The sequence below is a fragment of the Canis lupus genome, chromosome 9 (assembly GCF_011100685.1).
Source record: "Canis lupus familiaris isolate Mischka breed German Shepherd chromosome 9, alternate assembly UU_Cfam_GSD_1.0, whole genome shotgun sequence".
In the NCBI taxonomy this organism is placed as follows: Eukaryota; Metazoa; Chordata; class Mammalia; order Carnivora; family Canidae; genus Canis; species Canis lupus.
This window is the reverse complement of record NC_049230.1, coordinates 6,397,619-6,417,513: the sequence shown is the minus strand read 5'-3', so window position 1 is coordinate 6,417,513 and position 19,895 is coordinate 6,397,619. Positions and strand designations below refer to the sequence as shown.

General features: G+C 57.7%; 2 protein-coding genes across 5 annotated transcripts; one reads left to right on the top strand and one right to left on the bottom strand.

Moving 5' to 3' along the window:
- Positions 1 to 520: 520 nt before the first annotated feature.
- On the bottom strand, positions 521 to 8,667 carry USH1G (USH1 protein network component sans). Of its 4 annotated transcripts, XR_005364216.1 has the most exons (5): positions 8,343 to 8,667; positions 4,675 to 5,880; positions 3,591 to 3,770; positions 1,022 to 1,254; positions 521 to 635 (listed from the first exon to the last, which is right to left on the bottom strand). XR_005364216.1 is itself a non-coding variant. In XM_038546645.1 (3 exons), exons 1-3 carry the CDS (start codon positions 8,504 to 8,506, stop codon positions 3,767 to 3,769), a joined length of 1,374 nt encoding a protein of 457 aa, XP_038402573.1. In that variant the 5' UTR covers positions 8,507 to 8,667; the 3' UTR covers positions 1,274 to 3,766. The 4 variants fall into 4 exon arrangements, 2 of the variants coding, with proteins under 2 accessions (XP_038402573.1, XP_038402574.1); XR_005364215.1 differs by having other exon boundaries at positions 527 to 1,254; XM_038546645.1 differs by lacking the exons at positions 521 to 635; positions 1,022 to 1,254 and having other exon boundaries at positions 1,274 to 3,770.
- Positions 8,668 to 9,461: 794 nt separating this feature from the next.
- Positions 9,462 to 19,325, top strand: OTOP2 (otopetrin 2). Its single transcript, XM_038546085.1, has 7 exons — positions 9,462 to 9,679; positions 9,953 to 10,294; positions 11,011 to 11,147; positions 12,514 to 12,572; positions 13,239 to 13,372; positions 15,534 to 16,492; positions 18,347 to 19,325. Exons 2-7 carry the CDS (start codon positions 9,982 to 9,984, stop codon positions 18,515 to 18,517), a joined length of 1,773 nt encoding a protein of 590 aa, XP_038402013.1. The 5' UTR covers positions 9,462 to 9,679; positions 9,953 to 9,981; the 3' UTR covers positions 18,518 to 19,325.
- The last annotated feature ends 570 nt before the right edge of the window (positions 19,326 to 19,895 follow it).

Here is a 19,895-nt window from a genome sequence, read left to right as displayed (position 1 = left end):
TGTGTGCTAAGGCAGTGTGCTAAGTGCCTAATCATGCATCATCCTCCCATGATCATGTCACCTCCTGACGATCTACGCTGTTGTTATAAGGAATAATAACCACCTGTTTTACTTGAGGAAACAGACTCAGAGAGGCTGGGTAACTGACTCAAGGCCGCACAGCTGGAAAGGGCCAGCGCCAGTTTTGCTGCCCCGATCTGGCTGTGTCCTGAGTCCCGCCACCTCCTGTACAACCCAGGCTCATCTCAGAGAAGGTGACACAGGCAGGCGCTGGGAGCATAGGGCTGTCACGCTGTCCAGGACTCGTCTAACACAGGGACAGGAGGGAGCTGCCACCACAGAAGGCACCAGGAGACCGAGTGCCACTTTGCCCGTTTGGCTGCTCTGTTATCTTCGGCCAGCCCCTTGCCCCCGGGGCCTCAATTAGCTCATCTGTAAAATGAGGTTGCCCCACATACCTGGAGGCCCTTCCTGGCTTCCTTTGGCTTCATTCCTGGAGTCATTTGACACCCCCCCCCCCCCCCCCGCCCCATGTCCACCAAATTAGTAATCTCATTTATGATGTAACTTCCGAGCAGTCTCACTGAGGCTTCTTAACACAGGGTCCCTGGACCCCTCGGAGCTCCAGGAGCTGCCTGGAATTATGAGCAGAACTGCATTTGAGAGTGTGTGGTGTGGGGAGTGCATTTTCCCAGGAGAATCATCTATATCGTTACCAGATTCTAATCCCTAAAGGCTAAGAGCCACCGATTGCTCCAAACTTTTAGAACTGCCCACACCTGGATCTAAATTTTGAGGGGAATAGGTCGAGAAGGCAATCCCTACCATGTAAAATTCTTCCCTTCACTGTGTTTAAAATCCCCTCAGACTTCCTGCAGCTGCACCTGCCACCCGGCTCCAGGCTTCCACCCTCCGGCCACACTGACCCATGGAGACCCCAGCCCCCAGGGCTTCCCATTAGGCTCTGCCTCTACGCCACCCACTGAAGCTCCTATCCGCTGTCCTGTGATTGGGTCGTCACCCCCATGTCCTTCCCCTGGAACCGCAGCGCCAGGACTGGCGGGTGTCTCTTGAGGTAGGTGCAGTGACCAGGATGGCCGGTAGGCATCACAGGGTGGATGGCCTGCGGAACATCGGAGGAGAGAATCCCGGCTGGCCCCCTTAGCAGCCTGGTGGGGAGGAGAGTGCACCTGCAGTCAGGAGGCTGGTGTTCTGGGTCTGGAGCCTCCCGTCGGTAGGCCTCAGTTTTCCCATCTGTAAAGTGGAGGGAGACGACCTAGAACCCCAGATGGTTGCTAAGCAACCTTCCCCCTGGGATATCCTCTGGACCTTTCTGTTGGATGCTGGAGGGAGGGAGCTGCCTTGCACTCCCTTTGGCAGAAGCACTTGACCCAGAATCCTTAGGGAATGAAATAAAATGACTCAGGGGGCCCTTTCGGGACTTGACTGAGCAAACAGAGGCCACTGTCTTCCAGCTCAAGGGGAAGCCTTACCCCCTGGGGAGGAAGGGGGTTCTAAACAGGGCTGCCCCAAGAGCTGCCCAGGCTGGTGAGGGAAATGGGGACCACATTTATGGCCTCCCAGGGTGGGCAGGAGGCCTTGAGATGAGGGCTTATGGGGCCTGGGAGGTGGGTGGCAGCCTCCTTAGGTACAGCGTCTGCCCATCTGGAGAAGGCCAGGCGGGCCCTGCTGGGAAGGGAGAAAGTGTCCTCGTGCCCTCAGCAGCTGCAGGATCTGGGGACAGGGCTGGGGCCTGGACCATCCTCCTCACTCAGCTTCTGGCTCTCCTTCCCCGGTTCTTTTGGACATTCTCTCTCCATCAGCTCCAAATTCTGGGCCCAGAGAGAGCAGGATGAAGGCCCAGGGATGAGGGAAGGCTATGCAGGGATACACAAGGACGGAATGCTCACCCATCCGTCCCGTGACCCCCTCCAGGGGGGCCACGAGGACCAAGTCCTTTTAGGTACAGAAAGACCTTCTCCCTCTTCCACCCTCAAGTGATTAAAGGATGAGACGCAGGCGCGACTGTGATACAGAACATTTTCTACAAAAGTTATAATGAGCCTGTGGGAGGTGTACTTCGTACAGCAGTGGGAATCCCAGAGCCTGCCCCACTCCGGCACTGGGAGAATGGGGAGGAGGCTGAGGCAGGACACAGACAGAGAACAGAAGAGAAAGGGCAGCACCTGGGCTCTGAGAGAGTCGAGTCGGCACTTGGGGGTGGCCCCAGGCCCAGGCCCAGAGAACAGGGAAAAGGACTGGGGTGGGCTCAGGGTGGCAGTGGCAGGCAGCCAAGCCTGCAGTGTGGAAACAGAAACCACCTCCACTGTGGCCCCCGCTCTGGACGCACACACAGACACGCCAGATGGAGGCCTGTGGCATTCTCTGGGGGTTTTCTTGTCTCCTGACCCGGCCAAGGGGGTCCAGGAAAGAGGTGGGGGCTGTGGCAGTGCTCCCATGGGAGCTGCTTCCCAAGCTGAGGGTCAGGGATGGAGGCTCATTGCTGACAGAGGAGGAGGGTGTGTGTGCCCACACATGTAAGGGGGCCCCTGAGTCTCTCCCCCACATCTGTGACCTCAGTCCAACTGGAAAACTGAGGACACATGTCTGAGGACCACCTGGGGCTGGCCTTTCTCCTGGTCTCACTGGTGTCATCACAGAGCAGGGACACATGCTGAGCTCTCAATGACCAACTACCCACGCAGAACCATGCAGCTGCCCCTCTGCCTCCAGACCCGGAGGCAAATCCATCCAGCAGCCCTCAACACACAAACATGCACAGAGACCCGGGGAGCTTAGATAATCGACATCCTCAGGCTCTTCCACTGTCCATATCACAGGACTGGCCCAGAAGAGGCTAGACACCCAGCCATGCCCAGTCTCCGCCTGTCTCTGGGCTGGCAGCCACTGAGGCAGTTGGCAGCTGCCTTTTCTCTACCCCAGAGCACGCCCACCAGGCCAAGGGCCCTAATACTGCAGCTCATTGCTCTAGCACCTTACATCTATTGCCCTGACCCTCTGGGGTCCATGGAGGGACCAGGGTGGAGGCAGGGTGGACGAGGGCAGAGTGAGGAGAGCAGAGTCAGGCTGGGCCCTGCCACAAGGTGAACTGGTAAGGGGGCCATTCACCGCCCCCTCACCCCGGCCTGGCACCCCAACTCCCCAGCATGTCCAGTAGGGGAAGGACACGGGGATGGGGGCTGGCTGTGCTTGGGATGGGGGTGGGGACTACCTACAGTCAGAGCATTTGGCTGAAGAGTCTAGCTAGGAACCTCCTCTCTAAGGTGTATGGGGGGAGGGGAGGCAGCCCAAACTCTTCCCTTCACAAATATGTAGGATATGAGCAAGTCTCCAGCCTGAGCACAACAACAGGATGCTTGGAGGAGAGTGTGGGGAGAGACAATGGCCCTTGGAACAGGCCATGCCCACCCCCCACACTCCCATTCAGCTCTAATGGGCATGTCATCTATTCCCTGGGGCCCCAGGGGTTCCCTGCCCTTCCTCTGGGGCTGGTGTCCCAAGAATCCACATGTCCTTTAGGGGCATTCGGATGGGTGTGGCTCAAGGGCTTCAGGACCCCTTGCTGGTACCTCCAGGCTACACCTGCATGTGGAGTGTGGACAGGCTTTCAAAGATGATCCACATGGTCTTTGCTCCTGGGGAGGGGCCGGGGGGCTTCAGGGCTGGCAACTGTGAGGACCTCATGGTCCCACGGTGGGTTGTGGCAACATGCAATTCATTTTGGTTTGGAGAGAGGAGCCCTCTGTTATCTGTAGAGAAAGACACAGAAACGGACTTCAGGTAAGGGCCTTCAAGACATCATTTTAAGACAAGATGAACCATTTGGACAACTAACCCTCTCCTGACAGGCTAATGGTCAGGGATGGGGACACTGGCCATCCCCATCCAATGAACTGTAAACCAGACTGCTTCCTCACACCCACTCCTGCCCAGCCATGCAGGGTAAAAGCCACTGACACCAAAAGGAGGCAACGTCATGTGCTGGGCTTGTGGGATGCCATGAGAAAGGGGTCCGCCCAGGGCCAGGCCACCAGTGTTAGCAGACTTGAGCTCCCCTGACAGCTTTTGAACCTGACAACTCTCCTCCCATGGGAGTCACCAGGCTCTAGAGCCACACAGACCGGGGATCAAGCCCAAGCTCTGCACCAAGCAGCAGCAGGACCTTAGGATGAGCTACTGCAAACTTCTGAGGCTCCAATTGTTCTCCTGGAAAATGGGGATGATACAGTCCCTGCACATGGGAGCTGGGAGGGACTCAGTAAGAGGACATGTGCAGGGGCATCTCTGGCACCCAGTAGGTGGGAGGGCCCAAAACGTCCTGGCTGTGATTACTCTGACTACTGTATCGCATTCACACTCATTTGGGGGCATTTTGAGATCTAAACGGAGGTGTTTTACATTTTACATTTTACATTTGCTGTGATAAGAAGGCCTCTTGTCCTCCTTAAATTGGCAGCCTCTTTTTCAGAGTTGGGGATGAACAAATTAAGTGAGGCCTCTTGTAATTGGTGGGGACTAAGTTTTACTAAATACGATATTACACCCCACACACACACACACACACACACTCCTGAAAAGGCAGATCTTCCCCTGGGGCCCCCTAAGGCCCTAAGGCCCCCATCTTCCCATCCACCCAAGGCTCAGGGCACTCACAACTCCGTGTCCTCCAGGGCTGGTGGGCGCTCCAGCGCCTGCCTCCTCCTCCTCACGGCCCCCAGAATCTTCTTGCGGGGCCCCAGGGGGACGCTGATGCTGCGGAGGTCAAGGTCGGAGCACAGCATCAGGGCCTCCAGGTCGATCTTCTCCTGCCGTAAGAGGGAGGTGAAGTCCTCCATGTGCAGGGAGGCCAGGAAGGTCTCCAGGGGGCTGGTCTCGGGCTCCAGGTCCTCATCCAGGCCCAAGTCCAGCTCGTCCCAGGGCAGCTCCTCCCCGCAGCTGCGGTCCTGCAGGCTGTTGGCACTGCCCAGGCTGTCGTCGTCCAGGCTGGGGGAGCTCTGCAGCCGGCCTCGCGGGGCGCCCTCGGCGTCCTCGCGGCCCAGCCCGTGCAGCCCGCTGCTCAGGTAGTTCCTGCGGAACACCATGGTGCCCAGGCCCGGGCGGGTAAACAGGGAGTCGTGGCCTGAGTCGGTGCTGACCTCCGAGTGGGCAGGCTCGGCCGCCAGCGTGGCACGGGAGACGCTGTCCTCATCCGAGAGGAACATGTCCCGGAGCGGGGAGCGGCCCCACTCCTTGGGGTTGGCGTAGGTGCCCTGGCGCACGAACATCACGTCGCTGCCCAGCTGCAGGCCCGAGAGCGAGCGCACGCTCTTGCGGCCGTCCTCGGAGATCTTGAAGGTGCCCTCGCCGCCCTGCTTGCGCCGCTCCAGCTTCCGCTGGATCTTGCCCTTGCCCCTGGCCGTGCCGTGCAGCGTGGCCTGCGAGTAGGGCAGCTGGCTGCCCAGCGCCAGGTGCTGCAGCCGGCGGCTCAGGGTGCTGGACGTGAGGCTGGAGAAGCTGAGCGCGTCGGAGCGCTCGGCCCGCTCGCGGCGGTAGCGCCGCTCCATGCGCTCGTGGTGCTTGCGCTGCATCTTGGCGCACTCGCGGATGCGCCGCTCGGCCTCGCGGAAGGCCTTGTCCTTCAGCTTGCCCACCAGCTTGGGGTTGAAGCTGCTCTGCTTGGCGGCGATGGAGTCCAGGTAGCGCACGCACTCCATGTGGCCCTTCATCGCGGCCATGTCCAGCGGCGTGTGGTAGTCGTTGTCCAGGCACCAGATGTTGGCCCCGAAGGACACCAGGAAGGACAGGCAGTGCAGGTGGCCGTTGGAAGCTGCCAGGTGCAGGGGCGTGTTGCCCCAGATGTCACACTTGTCTGGGTCACCCCTGCAGGGAGGACACGCAAGGAGGGGTGATGAACCCACGGCCGTCGGCCCTGGCTGCAGACGCGGGGAGCTCCAGGCCCGGTTGGGCGACCCCCGGGGGCGCACCGGCAGGACCCGAAGGCCCCGAGATGTCTCCTCTGACTCCTGGAGATGCCAGACCTACCTAGGGAGAGCCGGGGGAGAAGGGGTGGAGGTGGAGGTGGAGGTGGGGGTGAGGGTGGAGGTGGGGGTGAGGGTGGAGGTGGGGGTGGGGGTGGGGGTGGAGGTGGAGGTGGGGGTGGGGGTGGAGGTGGAGGTGGGGGTGGGGGTGGAGGTGGAGGTGGGGGTGGAGGTGGAGGTGGAAATGGAGGTGGGGGTGGAGGTGGAGGTGGAGGTGGAGGTGGGGGTGGAGGTGGAGGTGGAAATGGAGGTGGGGGTGGAGGTGGAGGTGGAGGTGGGGGTGGAGGTGGAGATGGGGGTGGGGGTGGGGTGGGGGTGGAGCAGAAATGGCCCCAGGCCCGCAGGGGGTGGGGCAGCAGGAAAGGCGGGGCCGGGGCGGGGCCTTCCCCAAGAGAACTGATGGCTGGGAATCTCAGGGGATAAATATTTGATGCCCAGAGAGAAAGGAGTGAATTATTCATGGAGCCCAGCGGGGAGCTGGCCCAGAGAGGTGGTGGGCCAGGGCTGTGTCTGGGTCTCTAGGCAGGCGCGGTGGTGAGTGTGGCTGAGGGTGCAGGGGTGACCTTAAAAAAGGACACAGGAGACTGGTGGGTGCTGAGCCTGAGCCCCGGGGGGGAAGGTGTGTGAGGGTGCGTGCCAGTGTGTCAGCGGGCACGGCCATGTCTGCAGGGAGCGGGGCCAGGCCTGGCAAGGCTGCGTGTGAGAGCAGGTGTCGGGTCTTGGCCTGGGCTGGGAGGGGAGTGTGGGGGCAGCCAGCACCAAAGCGGAGGAGGAGGCAAGTGTGCAACCTGGGCCCAAGAGCCCTCCCTTCCTGGGGCTGCCCTGTCATTGGGAGCCTTACAGGCAGGCTGGCTTGTGCCTGCCGAGGGGACCCACCCAGCATCTTCCCACATCCTCCACACCCGATTGTGCCCCTTGGGAGCCCGGCAGCTCCTCCAAGCTCTCCCCTCCCACAGGGGCCTGGCTCAGCACCTCTGCCTCACACTAATGAGGCCCTGAGGCCACCCCGCAGGGCTGGAGGAAGAATCATTCCCTTGTCTCAACAGCTTTCCCCACAACCCCCTCCTCATTTCCCCTACTGGTCGCCAAGTCCTGCAGGACAATGTGGAGAGGAGCTGCTTGGCATCTGGCCCACCCCCCTTTCAACATCAAGCCTTGCTCTCTGTAGGAGTTGGGGGGTTTGGTGCACTGGGAAGCCACCCTTTTCCGTGGACCTCTCTGATGGGAGGCAGGATGGCAGGACCGCTGTGTGATCTCTTGGTGCGGGAAGGGCCAGTCTTGGCTTCTTGGAACATGGCTCAGCACCCTGGTCTTAGGGCCTGCTCCCACCTGCCGCAGGCCTGAGGAGAGCCTCAGAGGGAGGACAAGGGGGTTCCCCACCACCACATGTTCAGGGCTTAAGCCAGCATTTGGCACCAGGGCCAGCTGGGCCCCTTGCCGTCCACTGTGATTTCCCAGGGCCTAAGACGTTCATATGAACCCTCCTGGGGCATGTCCTCCTGGGGGCATGCTTTCCACTCCTTTTCCCTGTCCAGGCTGCCCAGGTGTCCAGTTCAACCAGGTGACCTCTCTGTAGGAAACTGTGGAGGCTGGGGAAGCTGTCCACAGTGTCATTCAGCCCCAAGAACCTACATCAGTGGGCCTGGATCCTGAATTCCTCCATTGCTACCTTCACACCCCTTCCCTGGCCCTGACGCATGGACTCTATGCCCACTCCTCCTCCCAGACAACTCCTAAGGGCAGGAGAGGGAGCCCATTATGGGGGAGGGGCAGAGAGGGAGTTAATGAGGTGGCTGCACCCACTGACATTTGGTGCTGGAGCCGGTGCCCATAAATCCCAAGAATGAGCCAGGAGAGAGCTGAACAGGGAGGTGCAGCACTGGCTGGGAGAGCCCTCTGGCCCCGGGCTGGGAGAGGGCCCTAAGGAGCTTCACTTTGCACCACTTCTCCCCCTTCTCTTCCATCCCCACTATTGCTTCCTGGTGACACCCACCCAGGAGACCGATCCCACCTCCCCCTCACTCTGCAGCCCCTCCCACAATCATGGACCCCAAATCCCAGTCCCTCCCCTCCTAGCCCCTCATCCAGGTCACAAGTGTCACAAGCCTCGGGTTGTGCGGCCCTCCCACAGCTGCCAGGCTCCGGGGTCCCACCTTAGTTGGGGTAGAGAAGACAGGCGCTCAGAGGAGGGAGGCGGAAGATAACTTGGAGTCTTGGGGAGTGTGTCTCAGGGGACTGGAGGGGCCTGAAGACTCTCTTCCCCTTCGACTGGGGGGCTCGGGCAGGGACAGGGCGGGTACTCACCCCCGGCTCACGATGAGCCGCAGCGACTCCAGGTTGCCGTGGTAGGCAGCCCAGAGGGTGGGAGTCATGCCGTCCTCGTCGGGGGCGTTCAGCTCCTTCCTGGTGGCCTCTTTGAGGAGCTCCAGGTAGCCGTCCCGGGCCGCCCGGTGGTACTGGTCGTTCATGGCGCCTGACTCGGACGGGGTGGGCAGGGGGCACGGGGAAAGGCCCCCCGCGGGGGAGGGCGGCGGGGTTAGGGCTGAGGCATGGGGCTGGAGGAGGGGGCCGAGCAGGGCCCGAGGCCGCCAGCCCCCGCTGCCGCACACGGAGGTTGCGGAGCGCCAGAGCCTCCGCGGACATCTGAGCCGCGCACCCCGGGAGGGAGGGGGGGGTAGGATCTCCCGCCGCCAAGGGAGCCGCCCCCGGGCTGCCCCTGGGTCCTAAACACCCTGCTCCCGAGCGCCCCGGGGCGACCTACGCGACACCCTGCCCTCGCCCCAAAAGCGGTCACCCCAGCGCCCCGTCCCATGAGGTCCAGCCTGGGGACGGGCTGAGGTCTGTCCTCACTGGAGCCCCGGCTCTCCGGCTCCCGATGTCTCCACCCGTCGAAGGAAGGGGCCAAGGACTGGGCAGCGGTGTCTGCGGGCAGTCTGGATCCTAGGACAGCGGGCCCGGGACGGGGAGGAGGACTGCGCCCAGACAGCGACCAGCACCCGAAGGCCTGGCTCCAGGAGCCTCGGCCGCGCGGGGTCGGGGGGCCGCGCTCCAGCAGGGGGCGCTGGAGGACTGCGCTTGCTCCCGGAGCCCGCCTTCGCCGCGGAGCCCCCTGCGGGGAGGGATCGGGAACGAGGAACTTCGACCCCTGGGAGGGTGTCGGGGAAAGGGGCACTGGGGTCCCAGAGGAGCACAAAGGTGGAGGGTGCGCTGGGCCTGGAGGGCGTCGGAGTCCCTGCGGGCCCTTGGGGGTCTGCTGAGCATCAGCGCTCGCGGCTCTGGACGGCGGGGACCGCGGGCACCGCGGGGCGCGAGGGCGCGGTGGGCGCCAGGGGCGGGGTGCCCTCTGGGTGCCGCAGTGCGGGGCCGCGCCCGAGGTGACGGGACGGCGGGGGAGGGGGCGCCTCTTCACGGGTAAATATAAATCTTACCTTATCTGGCTCCCGCGCTCTCTTCCCTAAATTCAGCTCGGAGAAAAGATGGATCATGTGAGTGGGACTGAGAGATTTATGGAGCTGAGCTCCCGCGGCTGTAAATCACCCTGCCCTCCCCAGTATAAAGCGCCCGTACAGCCCGGTGTGGGGCAGAGGAGACGCTCGCCGCCCCCTGACCCCCGGCTCAGCGCGGGCTCCCGGACCAGCCAGGTGGGTGCCCGGGCCACACGGCCCACGGCCTGGGGAGCGGGGACGTGGGACGGGGCCCGACGGGGCTGCCGCCGCCTCTCCTGCGCTCCGTCGTCGAGGGAGAGGCCCCAAGGGTCCGCTTCTCCCTTGCGTCTCCCCAGCGCATCCTCCACCACCGCAGCCCCCACCCTCGGGGTGAGGAGCTTCTCCGTCCCTAAACCTAGGGATGGATAAGACAAGACGGCCGAAGGAGAGCGCTCGGGTTGACCTGGTGCTGTCCGCTCCTCCCCGCAGTGACCCTCCCACCTCCCCCGGTCGCCCCCATGTCGGAGGACTCGGCCCCGGGCCCCGAGGAGAGCCCGCCAGCGCCGCGGGCAGGCTCCCGCGAGGTGTGGAAGAAGGGCGGCCGCCTGCTGTCCGTGCTGCTGGCCGTGAACGTGCTGCTGCTCGCCTGCACGCTCGTCAGTGGCGGCGCCTTCAACAAGGTAGCGGTGTATGACACCGACGTGTTCGCGCTGCTCACCACCATGATGCTGCTCGCCTCCCTCTGGATCCTCTTCTACCTCTTCCGGACCGTGCGCTGCCCCGACGCCGTCCCCTACCGGGACGCGCACGCCGGCCCCATCTGGCTCCGAGGTGCCCGGGGAGGTGGTGGGGGGGAGTGGGGGGCAGGCGAGGAGCCAGAGGCTGCGACCCTCAGAGGAACTGTGGAGTGCGCCTCACGGTAGGGAGCTGAGAAATTGGGGGTGGGGGTGGGGGTGGGGGTGGGGGGAGGCAGATGTGGCTGAAGATGAGACCGGCTGCAGTTGAAAGAGAAGAGGAAGAGAAACAGTCTTGGGAGAAGAATGAAGTGAGGGATGGAGGACTTCTTTGCCTTTCCTAAAGATTGAAAAGGGATGGTCACGGGAGAGCCTTTGATGGAGAGCAGAACAGATGACCGCTGCAGCTGAAAGAACCCACCTAGGGCCCTTCTCCTGCCAATCTATGCCGCCCCAAAGACATAGGGGCTCAATAGGATGTCCGTCCATCCATCCACCCTCTCAGTCCTATACTCATTCTCCACCCACCCATTCATCTTTCAATCCATCCATTCACCCATCCACTATCCATCCATCCATCATCCAACTATACACCCATCTGTCCATCCATCCATCAATCCATTCATATAGCCAGCCAGCCAGCCAGCCATTTATCCATCCTCTCAACCACCCCATTCGTCTATCCATTGATCCTCCCATCAATCTTATTCATCTCTCCATCCAACCAACCATCCAACCAACCACCCATCTAGCCATCCATTCTCAGATCTATAAACCATCCTCTCTGACCCATCCTCCACCCCTTGTTCCCAGGTGGGCTGGTGCTGTTTGGGATCTGCACTCTTGTCATGGATGTCTTCAAGACTGGCTACTACTCCAGTTTCTTTGAGTGCCAATCGGCCATCAAGATTCTGCATCCTCTCACCCAAGCTGTGTTTGTCATCGTCCAGGTGGGTGGAAGGAGCGTTCTTGAGTGTGGTGGAAAGGAGCCAACACCTGACATGAGGTCAGGAGATCTCCACTCTTCTACCTTGAGCAATCAAGTAACATGGGGATAAGACAGTAGCATGGATCACCTGAATCCATAAATCGGAAAGCACTTGGTAATGAATTTTTTTTTTAAGATTTATTTATTTATTCATTCAGAGAGAGCGAAGAGAGAGGCAGAGACACAGGCAGAGGGAGAAGCAGGCTCCATGCAGGAAGCCCAATGTGGGACTCGATCCTGGGTCTCCGGATCACAAACCCAGGCTGCAGGCGGCGCTAAACTGCTACGCCACCAGGGCTGTCCCTTGGTAATGAATTAATATCCAAATGTGAGCTCCTACTTAGGGGTCCCGTGATTTCATTTCGACCAAAGCAGTGCCAGTATCAACATCTAGGATGTCTGAGTTGTGGCAGCTGCCATGCCTCCTAGAACCTGGCTTGCCCTCCCTGAGTGCCTGTAGAAGGCATCACTTTCAGCCCAGGGTCCTGCTGTGAGCATGGCTGGTTAGGCTTCAGCTATTATCCATATGTTCTATATTTGTTCAGGAAATAGGGTGTCCTGTACCTGGGATTTTTTTCAAACAAGTTCAAGTATATTTATTTTTATTTGTTGCAAACATAACACTCTGAAAGATCTTCTGATTGAGCTGAGGCAGGACTGGTCTTACATGGAACCAGAACAGATCTCAGCCCTCCACCATGACCAGAATGACCACACATAGGGTTCCCTCTCCTGAAACATCACCCCCAATGTGTGGATTTCCATAATTCAACACATTCGTGACTTTGGTACTTATGAGAGCTTTACTTTTTTTACATTTTACGGGTTTGAAGAATACTCAGGTGAAATGAAAATACAGACCCCTTTACATCACCAAATACCATGACAAGGATTTGTTGGCAACCAGGTGAAGGTTGCAAGGCAACAAAGGATGGGGATGGGGCAGGGGATATTGCCAAAGGGAGGTGAGAAGCCACCAGAGATTCTCTCTTCCTTGGACAAGACTCAGGCTGGCCTCACTCCTAGGAATAAGTAACTAGACAGTCAAATTTCTACCTGGGGGAAAAAAAAAGAACAGCAACCACAACAGAAAAGCATCAAGAGTTTACACGTAACATTTTGCAAACTCTGAAAGAAGAGAACTATTTTATACAAATTGTTTCATGGAGAGAGAAAGCTCCTGACTCATTTTGTAAAGCTAAGAGAAATGTGGTAGGTTGGTAAGGCTCTTGAGGTAGAAGGAATGTACTGTGGGGTTTGGACATGGGCACTCCAGAGTCTGGCCCATCTGCAGAGTGAATGACCTCCCCCACTCTCTCTCAACACAGACTTACTTTCTCTGGGTCTCCGCTAAAGACTGTATTCACGTCCATCTGGATCTGACCCGGTGAGTGCTCAACATCCATGCCCACGGAGCATGAGCAATGAGGGCTTTCCAACCTAGCCTGGGGCTTCTTTCTGTACCCTGGGTGGGGTTTCAGCCAAGGCCCCTTGGCTCTGTCAGCCTGATTCCACCACTCTATGCTGTGTTGTGTGTACGTGTGTGCCGACACACTCATACCTATGTGTTTTGGTGGGATGGGTTATATAGTGCACTGTACGTGCTTTCTTTCTTTTTTTTTTTTAAGATTTATTTATTTATTTATTCATGAGAGACACAGAGAGAGAGAGAGGCAGAGACACAGAGAGAGAAGCAGGCTCCATGCAGGGAGCCCAACGTGGGACTCAATCCCGGGTCTCCAGGATCACACCCTGGGCTGAAGGCAGGCACTAAACCACTGAGCCACCCAGGCTGCCCTATATGTGCTTTCCTGTAGGAGAGGGAGCAGTAGTGGCCTGAGCCCCTGGACACCCCCCTGGCCCTCTCTTGGGTGGCATTCTGGCCAGACTAAGTGTTCCTTCCAAACTCAGCCTCTCTGCTTACACAGGGGGCCTGACTGCTTTCTTGCCTCTCCACATCATCTCCCAGTATAGCTCCCCAGCTATCCATCTCCCCAGGGACCCACAATAGGCCAGACACTCACTGGCCTCTTTGCTTCCTCTCCCCAAACAGGTGTGGTCTCATGTTCACCCTCACCACCAACCTGGCCATCTGGATGGCAGCCGTGGTGGACGAGTCCGTGCACCAGACCCACTCCTATGATAGTTCCCACAGCAACACCAGCCACCTTCGCCTCGCTCCTGACCGTGAGTGTCCAGTTCAGATTAAACCTGGTCCCAGGACTTCCAGGCCTTAGGCGGGGTGCTTGTCTCCCTTGCCCTCACAAGAAAGGAGAGCCTCCTGCTCCAGACTCTGTCTCTGAAGACAGAGTAGGTCACACCAGAAGGAGGGTGCCAGGGGGCATATCCTCTTTCCAGAGGATGTAGCCTTGGCCCCACTGTTCAGGACTCCATCCCACCAAAGAAGGGATTTGAGCTCCAGGATGAAAGGGCGAGGGTGATCAAAGTGGAGGGAAGGAAAGGGAAGCAGGTAGAGTGGCTCAATGGTGGAAGCATGGGACAGAGTCTGGGAAGGAGAAGGTAGAAATAATAATCACAATGATAATAGTGACACTTTTCTGAGCTCTGTATGTCAGGTGCTGTGCTGAGTGTCCTAAACACTCTACTTACTTAACCCTCACAACTTCCCAATGAGATGGATACTTTTTTTTCTTTTTCAGTGAGAGAGAGAGAGAGAGAGAGAGAGAGAGAATGTGTGTGTAAGAGTGGGGACAGGGGAGGGGCAGAGGAAGAGGGAGAGAGAGAATCTTAAGCAGACTCGGCACTGAGCATAGAGCCTGGCACAAGACTCAATCTCATGACCCTGAGATCATGACCTGAGCCGAAATCAAGAGTCTGAGGCTTAACCAACTGAGTCCCAAAATGAGTACTATTAATATCTCCATTTTACAGATACAGAAACTGAGGCCTAAAAGGTGAAATAATTTGCAATATTCACAGAGCTACACTGAAGAATAGAGTCCACAGGCTCCCTGGGCCAGTTCTCTGGACTTTGGTAGCTCCCCCGCCCCACCCCACTAACCAGGTCCAGACTAGATGATTATGTACATATGGATTTTGTCCAAAGACACACACATACTCAGTGTGGAAGTGTCCAGGAATGGCAAGAATGGATCAGTCTAGCAGGACTGATAAAGGGTCACCTTGCACATACAGAGGGCTCCTGATGATGGTTAAAAACCAACCTGGAGGGGGCACCTGGGTGGCTCAGTCAGTTAAACATCCAACTCTTAATTTTGTTTTTGTTTTTTTAAGATTTTATTTATTTATTCATGAGAGACAGAGAGAGAGAGAGGCACAGACACAGGCAGAGGGAGAAGCAGGCTCCATGCAAGGAGCCAGACGTGGGACTCGATCCTGGGTCTCCAGGATCACACCCTGGGCTGAAGGTGGTGCTAAACTGCTGCGCCACCCAGGCTGCCCCCAACTCTTAATTTTGGCTCAGGTCATGATTTCAGGGTCATGAGATCAAGCCCCAAGTTGGGCTCTGTGCTGGCTGGGCATGGAGCCTGCTTGAGATTCTCTCTCTCTCTCTCTCTCCCTCTGCTGCTCCCTCTGCATATACATATGCTGTCTCTGCTCTCGCTCTCTCTCTCTCTCAAACAAAACAAAACCAAAAAAACAACCCAGAGTGGTGGCCAATTTAATATGGGATACTGGGAAGGTACTTGCCCTGGGGTTGGGAGCCAGGTCAATAGCTCTGCCATTACAAGCCACTTTACGTCAGTGAGCCTCAGTTTCCACATCTGCAAAACCAGTGGGAATAGTTCTGGGGATCAAAAGAGATGTTTGCCAAGATCCAAGACATTCTATAAAGTGCACTCGGGTCACAGGACAAGATTGCTACAGGTGTGCCACAAACCAAAATGACGGGAGGTCACACGTGGGCCAAGCAGCTCACCTTCTGGGCTGAGTCAGATGCTGGGGAGAGCTGCGAGGAAGCTGGAATTTCCAGGGTTCCCAGGAGGACCACCATCTATCGAGACCAGAACCTCACCTATTTTGGGGATCCAGGGATGGTTACTGGTTGGGAAGGATTGGAAATGTCTGCCTGAAGGAACGGAATGGGATGAAGCGGCCAGAATGTGCGGTTCAGGCTTTTGTTTATTGAGCACTGACTACTGTTTACTGATGTGCCCCGGTCTCTGGCGCACAGTGGGTGCTCAGTAAATCCCTGGGGATTGAGTGAGCCAGCCGGGCCCTGTGCGAGCACTGCGGGATACGGTGGTGAGCATAGCAGACAGTGATTCCACCCTAACAAAAGTCACAGTTGAGAGGTGAGGTCCTTCAGATGGGGTGCCTCCAGGAAGGTGGAGGGCAGTCCCACTCTGTGCCCCTCTCTCCACAGCGGAGCGAGCGGGCAGCTCGGTTGGAGGAGACTGTTCCTGCAACACGGCCATCTGCCAGATTTTCCAGCAGGGCTACTTCTACCTGTATCCCTTCAACATCGAGTACAGCCTTTTTGCCTCCACCATGCTCTATGTCATGTGGAAGAATGTGGGCAGACTGCTGGCCTCCTCCACCCACGGCCACGGCCACACCCCATCCCAGATCAGCCTCTTCCGGGAGACCTTTTTTGCTGGCCCGATCCTGGGCCTGATGCTCTTCGTGGTGGGGCTGGCTGTCTTCATCATCTACGAGGTCCAAGTGAGTGGGGAGGGGAGCCGCCCCGAGCAGGCCCTGGTCATCTACTACAGCTTCAACATCATCTGTCTGGGGCTCATGACCTTGGTCAGCCTGAGTGGCTCAGTCATCTACCGTTTTGATCGCCGGGCCATGGATCACCATAAGAACCCCACTCGAACCCTGGATGTGGCGCTGCTGATGGGTGCCGCCCTGGGCCAGTACGCTATCTCCTACTACTCTATTGTGGCTGTGGTTGTGGGCACACCCAGGGACCTACTGGGGGGGCTCAACCTAGCCCATGCTCTGCTCATGATTGCCCAGCACACCTTCCAGAATGTGTTCATCATCGAGAGCCTCCATCGGGGACCACCCGGGGCTGAATCTCATGATACCACCCCCAAGGAGTCCTGCCATGGCCTTACCTTTGCCAACGCGGATGCCCTCCACACCTTGCCGGCCTGCCCACCCACTCCCAGGCTGGTTGGCACCAGCCATGGCCTTACCTTTGCCAACATTGATGCCCTCCACACCTTGCCTGCCTGCCCACCCACGCCCAGACTGGTTGGCACCAACCCAGGGGGACCTCAGGAAGCAGTGGCCATCATCTTGGCCCCCAGGAGCCACTGGAGACGCCGGTGCCTGAAGGACATGTCTCTGTTTCTTCTGCTCTGCAATGTCATCGTGAGTAACTGGGGGGTGGAAGAGGAGAGATGGGGAGAGGCTGAGGGGGAAGATAAGGCCAAAGAAGGATGTTCTTGGCCTTCTCTGTCTTGTCCCCAGCCCACTTGAGAATCCTACAGCTCTCTAGGAGAGAAGCAGGTTCAGAAAGAGTCAGATGTAGCCCCTGGGCAAACAGCATCTCAGGGCACAGAGAGAGAATGAAATCCCAGCCTTCTGGCATCTAGGCTGCAGATGGAACTGGAGGGCTCCTGGGGAATGCTGACCTGGGGGCTGGGCGGAGGTGGCAGGGAGCTGTGAAGTGATGTGGAGGGTGGGTGCCCTCACCCCTCCATGGAAGGTGTGACTGCTCCTGGGAACTTGTGACCAGCTTGCTTCTCAGAATAATTGGAGCAGCATCAGGAAGTAGCAGAGACCAACATAAGTGTGAGCACTCTCAGCAGAGTGCGGTGGAGGGCTGGCCTGGAAGGGGGGCATTCACAACAGCGCCCCCTCCCTGCTAATTCGGCAGAACCGCTTACTAAGAGAAACCCCAGCACTAACGCCTTCACCCCAGGGCAGAAACACTCCCTGAAGACACACACCCCAGTAAAAGAATACCCCTCATGTGGCTACATCCCAATAGAGAAATGCTCCAGTGTAGATAAAATCCCCAGGGGAGAAATTTCTAATATGCAAACATTGTGCCCATGTGAGTGCATCCCAAATAAAGAACACAGCTCTACTGAAGTTTAACTCAATATAAAAATATAAAAATAGCCCTTTTAGCTATAGTCTCCAACAGGAAAATATCCCTAATATACGAACAAACACGCTTAATGCGGGTCTATCCCGATGGAGAGCACATCTCCAGAGTGATTCCACCCCAGTGCACACAACATAAAATACACCAACAACCCTGACTTGAGTGCACTTGTAGTGTGTCCCCACTGTAAATACTGCCCAACCGACCGGTAATCTGTTAATAAAACAGGGGGGCAGGGACGATCACCAGTTTCTGACCCTCCAGCAGAAGCAATAAGGCTCAAAACCTCTTTATATCTTGGGCTAGCCTGGAAGCCCACATCAGCCTGGCCCTGCCCTCACCTTCCCCTGGGGGTGGGGGGGCATGCCTGCAGGCTGGGAGCTACCTCCTGGGAGGCTGGTTTCGCTCCAGGTACCTGTTCCTGGGTCAACTCTAGGAGCATCCTCTCCAATTCTATTTTATAGGACAGAAACAGGCTCAGAAAGGAGCTGTGTGTGCCCAAGGACACATAGTTCACTGGGGTTGGGGAAGTGGGGCTGGTCCAGAAGCCATTGTTCTTTGCCTTATACCCTATGCCTGAACTGTCTGAGCTCCAGCCAGAGATGAAGCAGGATTCCAGCATTAACATCCTCCCCGATCTCGGAAAGGAACAGACCTGGAGAACAGAGCTTTTGAGGGTGGTGGTGGGGTACACTTCTGGCTGGATCCTGACACCGCTGCCTGGGCCTGTCTATTTCTACCACCACTGTGCACACATCTCTCCAGGAGAGAGCTGCTGGTTTAGCCATTTGTACCCAATTCTCTCATCATCTACTTTCCCTTCCTCCCTATCTGACAAATGAGCCATAATGACAGGGTAGGAGATGGGATCACAGGGGGAGCCCCAGCCTGGGGGTGGGAAAGTTCAGTTGGGCACCTATTCTGAACTCCTTAGTGAGTGCCAGGCCCTGCCCAAGATGCTGAGGTTCCCCACTCACGACCCCTCAGCCCTTGCTGTCCAACAAACTGGAGGGCTGGCACCCCCTTCCTATCACCTCTCAGCAAAGTCCACAGAAATAACCTACAAGTGGCCAGCAGGGGCCAGGTCCTGATGCTCCCCTCTCTCCCCACAGCTGTGGATCATGCCTGCCTTTGGAGCCCGCCCTCACTTCAGCAACACTGTGGAGGTGGACTTCTATGGCTACTCACTCTGGGCAGCCATCGTCAACATCTGCCTGCCCTTCGGCATCTTCTACCGTATGCACGCTGTCTCCAGCCTGCTGGAGGTCTATGTCTTGTCCTGAAGGCCCTCACAGAGACATATAGGGGTGGGGCTCGGTTCATGTGCCCACTCAGAGACCCCCCCAGGAAAGAACCCCAGGCTGGCAGTCACTGTGCCACATTAGCACCCATTCCCCACGGGCCCCAGGGTAGAATTTTCACAAAAGTTATTTTTCCAGGATGAGTTTTTAAATCACAATCAGGACATACCCACCCACCCCAGTATAATCCTGGAACTTGGAGTGACCAGGGAGGGGAGACCTCTCCCTATAATATCCAGGACCAGGCAAGATCCGGAAGTGTCCGCAGCTCTGGTGCCACCCCTGACCCCAGCCCTGTGGCCTGGAGCTGGAACTGCCTTTGGTTTGCCCCTCCATCCCCCACTTCTTGTCTCAGCCACCCCATCTGAGACGATCTAGGAGAGACTCTTGGAAGTCAGAGCTGGAAGGAACCCTGGAGATTTTCAGGTCTCCAGCTTTTCAGTGAGTGAGCCAAATCTGAGTTACAGACTGGTTATAGACCTGTCAGCACCTGGGTGTCTGGGAGGGGCTGGACAGAGTACACGGGCTGCCATCTTCCTCTTCCCCTTATCCTCAAATGACAAATACATTTGTTTATGTGTTCCACAAAGCGTGAAAGGTTAAGATAGATGGACCTAGTCCAGCTACCATTTTACAAAGGAAACTGAGGCCCAGAGAGGTAAAGTGACTTGCCCAAGGTCACAGAGCTAAAGAGAGCCAGAGCCTTTCTACTAAGGATTATAATTTTCCAACAGCAGAACTTCTTCTTCCTTAAATAAAATATTTCAAGAACCCAAGTTTATAACATAAACAGGGCTGTTCTAGTGTAAGAGGTGTTGGGGGACACAGAACCTTACTACATGGGTCCTTCCCTTACCCACCACCCCCACTCCCTGGGGGTGGCTGAGGCGAAGCTCTAGGGCTTCGAATCCCCGAAAGGCATGAATGAGATGAACTTAGCAGACACAGAACCTGAGAAAGACAGGCAGAGACTGAAGAGGAGGCCCTGCCAGCTAGAAGCGGAGGAAGAATCAGTGGCCAGCCACAGTCAGGTGAAGGGGGGGACCGGCTAGAGTGGGGACTGGGGTGCGGGCTAGGGTGGGAGAGGTGGAATGAGGTGGGCAGGTCTCAGAGGCTGCTGCGGGGATGTCAGGAGGGCCAGAGGGGGCGACTTCCCTCCTCCTCCTCCGCCCCCTGTCCGGTCAGAATGAGGTCTCCTCCGCACCAAGGTCACGTTGGATTTAGGGAGACAGTGCAGTGGCGAGGTTGCTGCGTGACCACACCCCTCCCGGGTGCTGGGTGGGGTACAGGAAAAGGCGACACCACACCTGGGAGGGGGTCCGGTCTGTTCCCTGATCGGCCGCCAAAGGAAAGTGTAGCC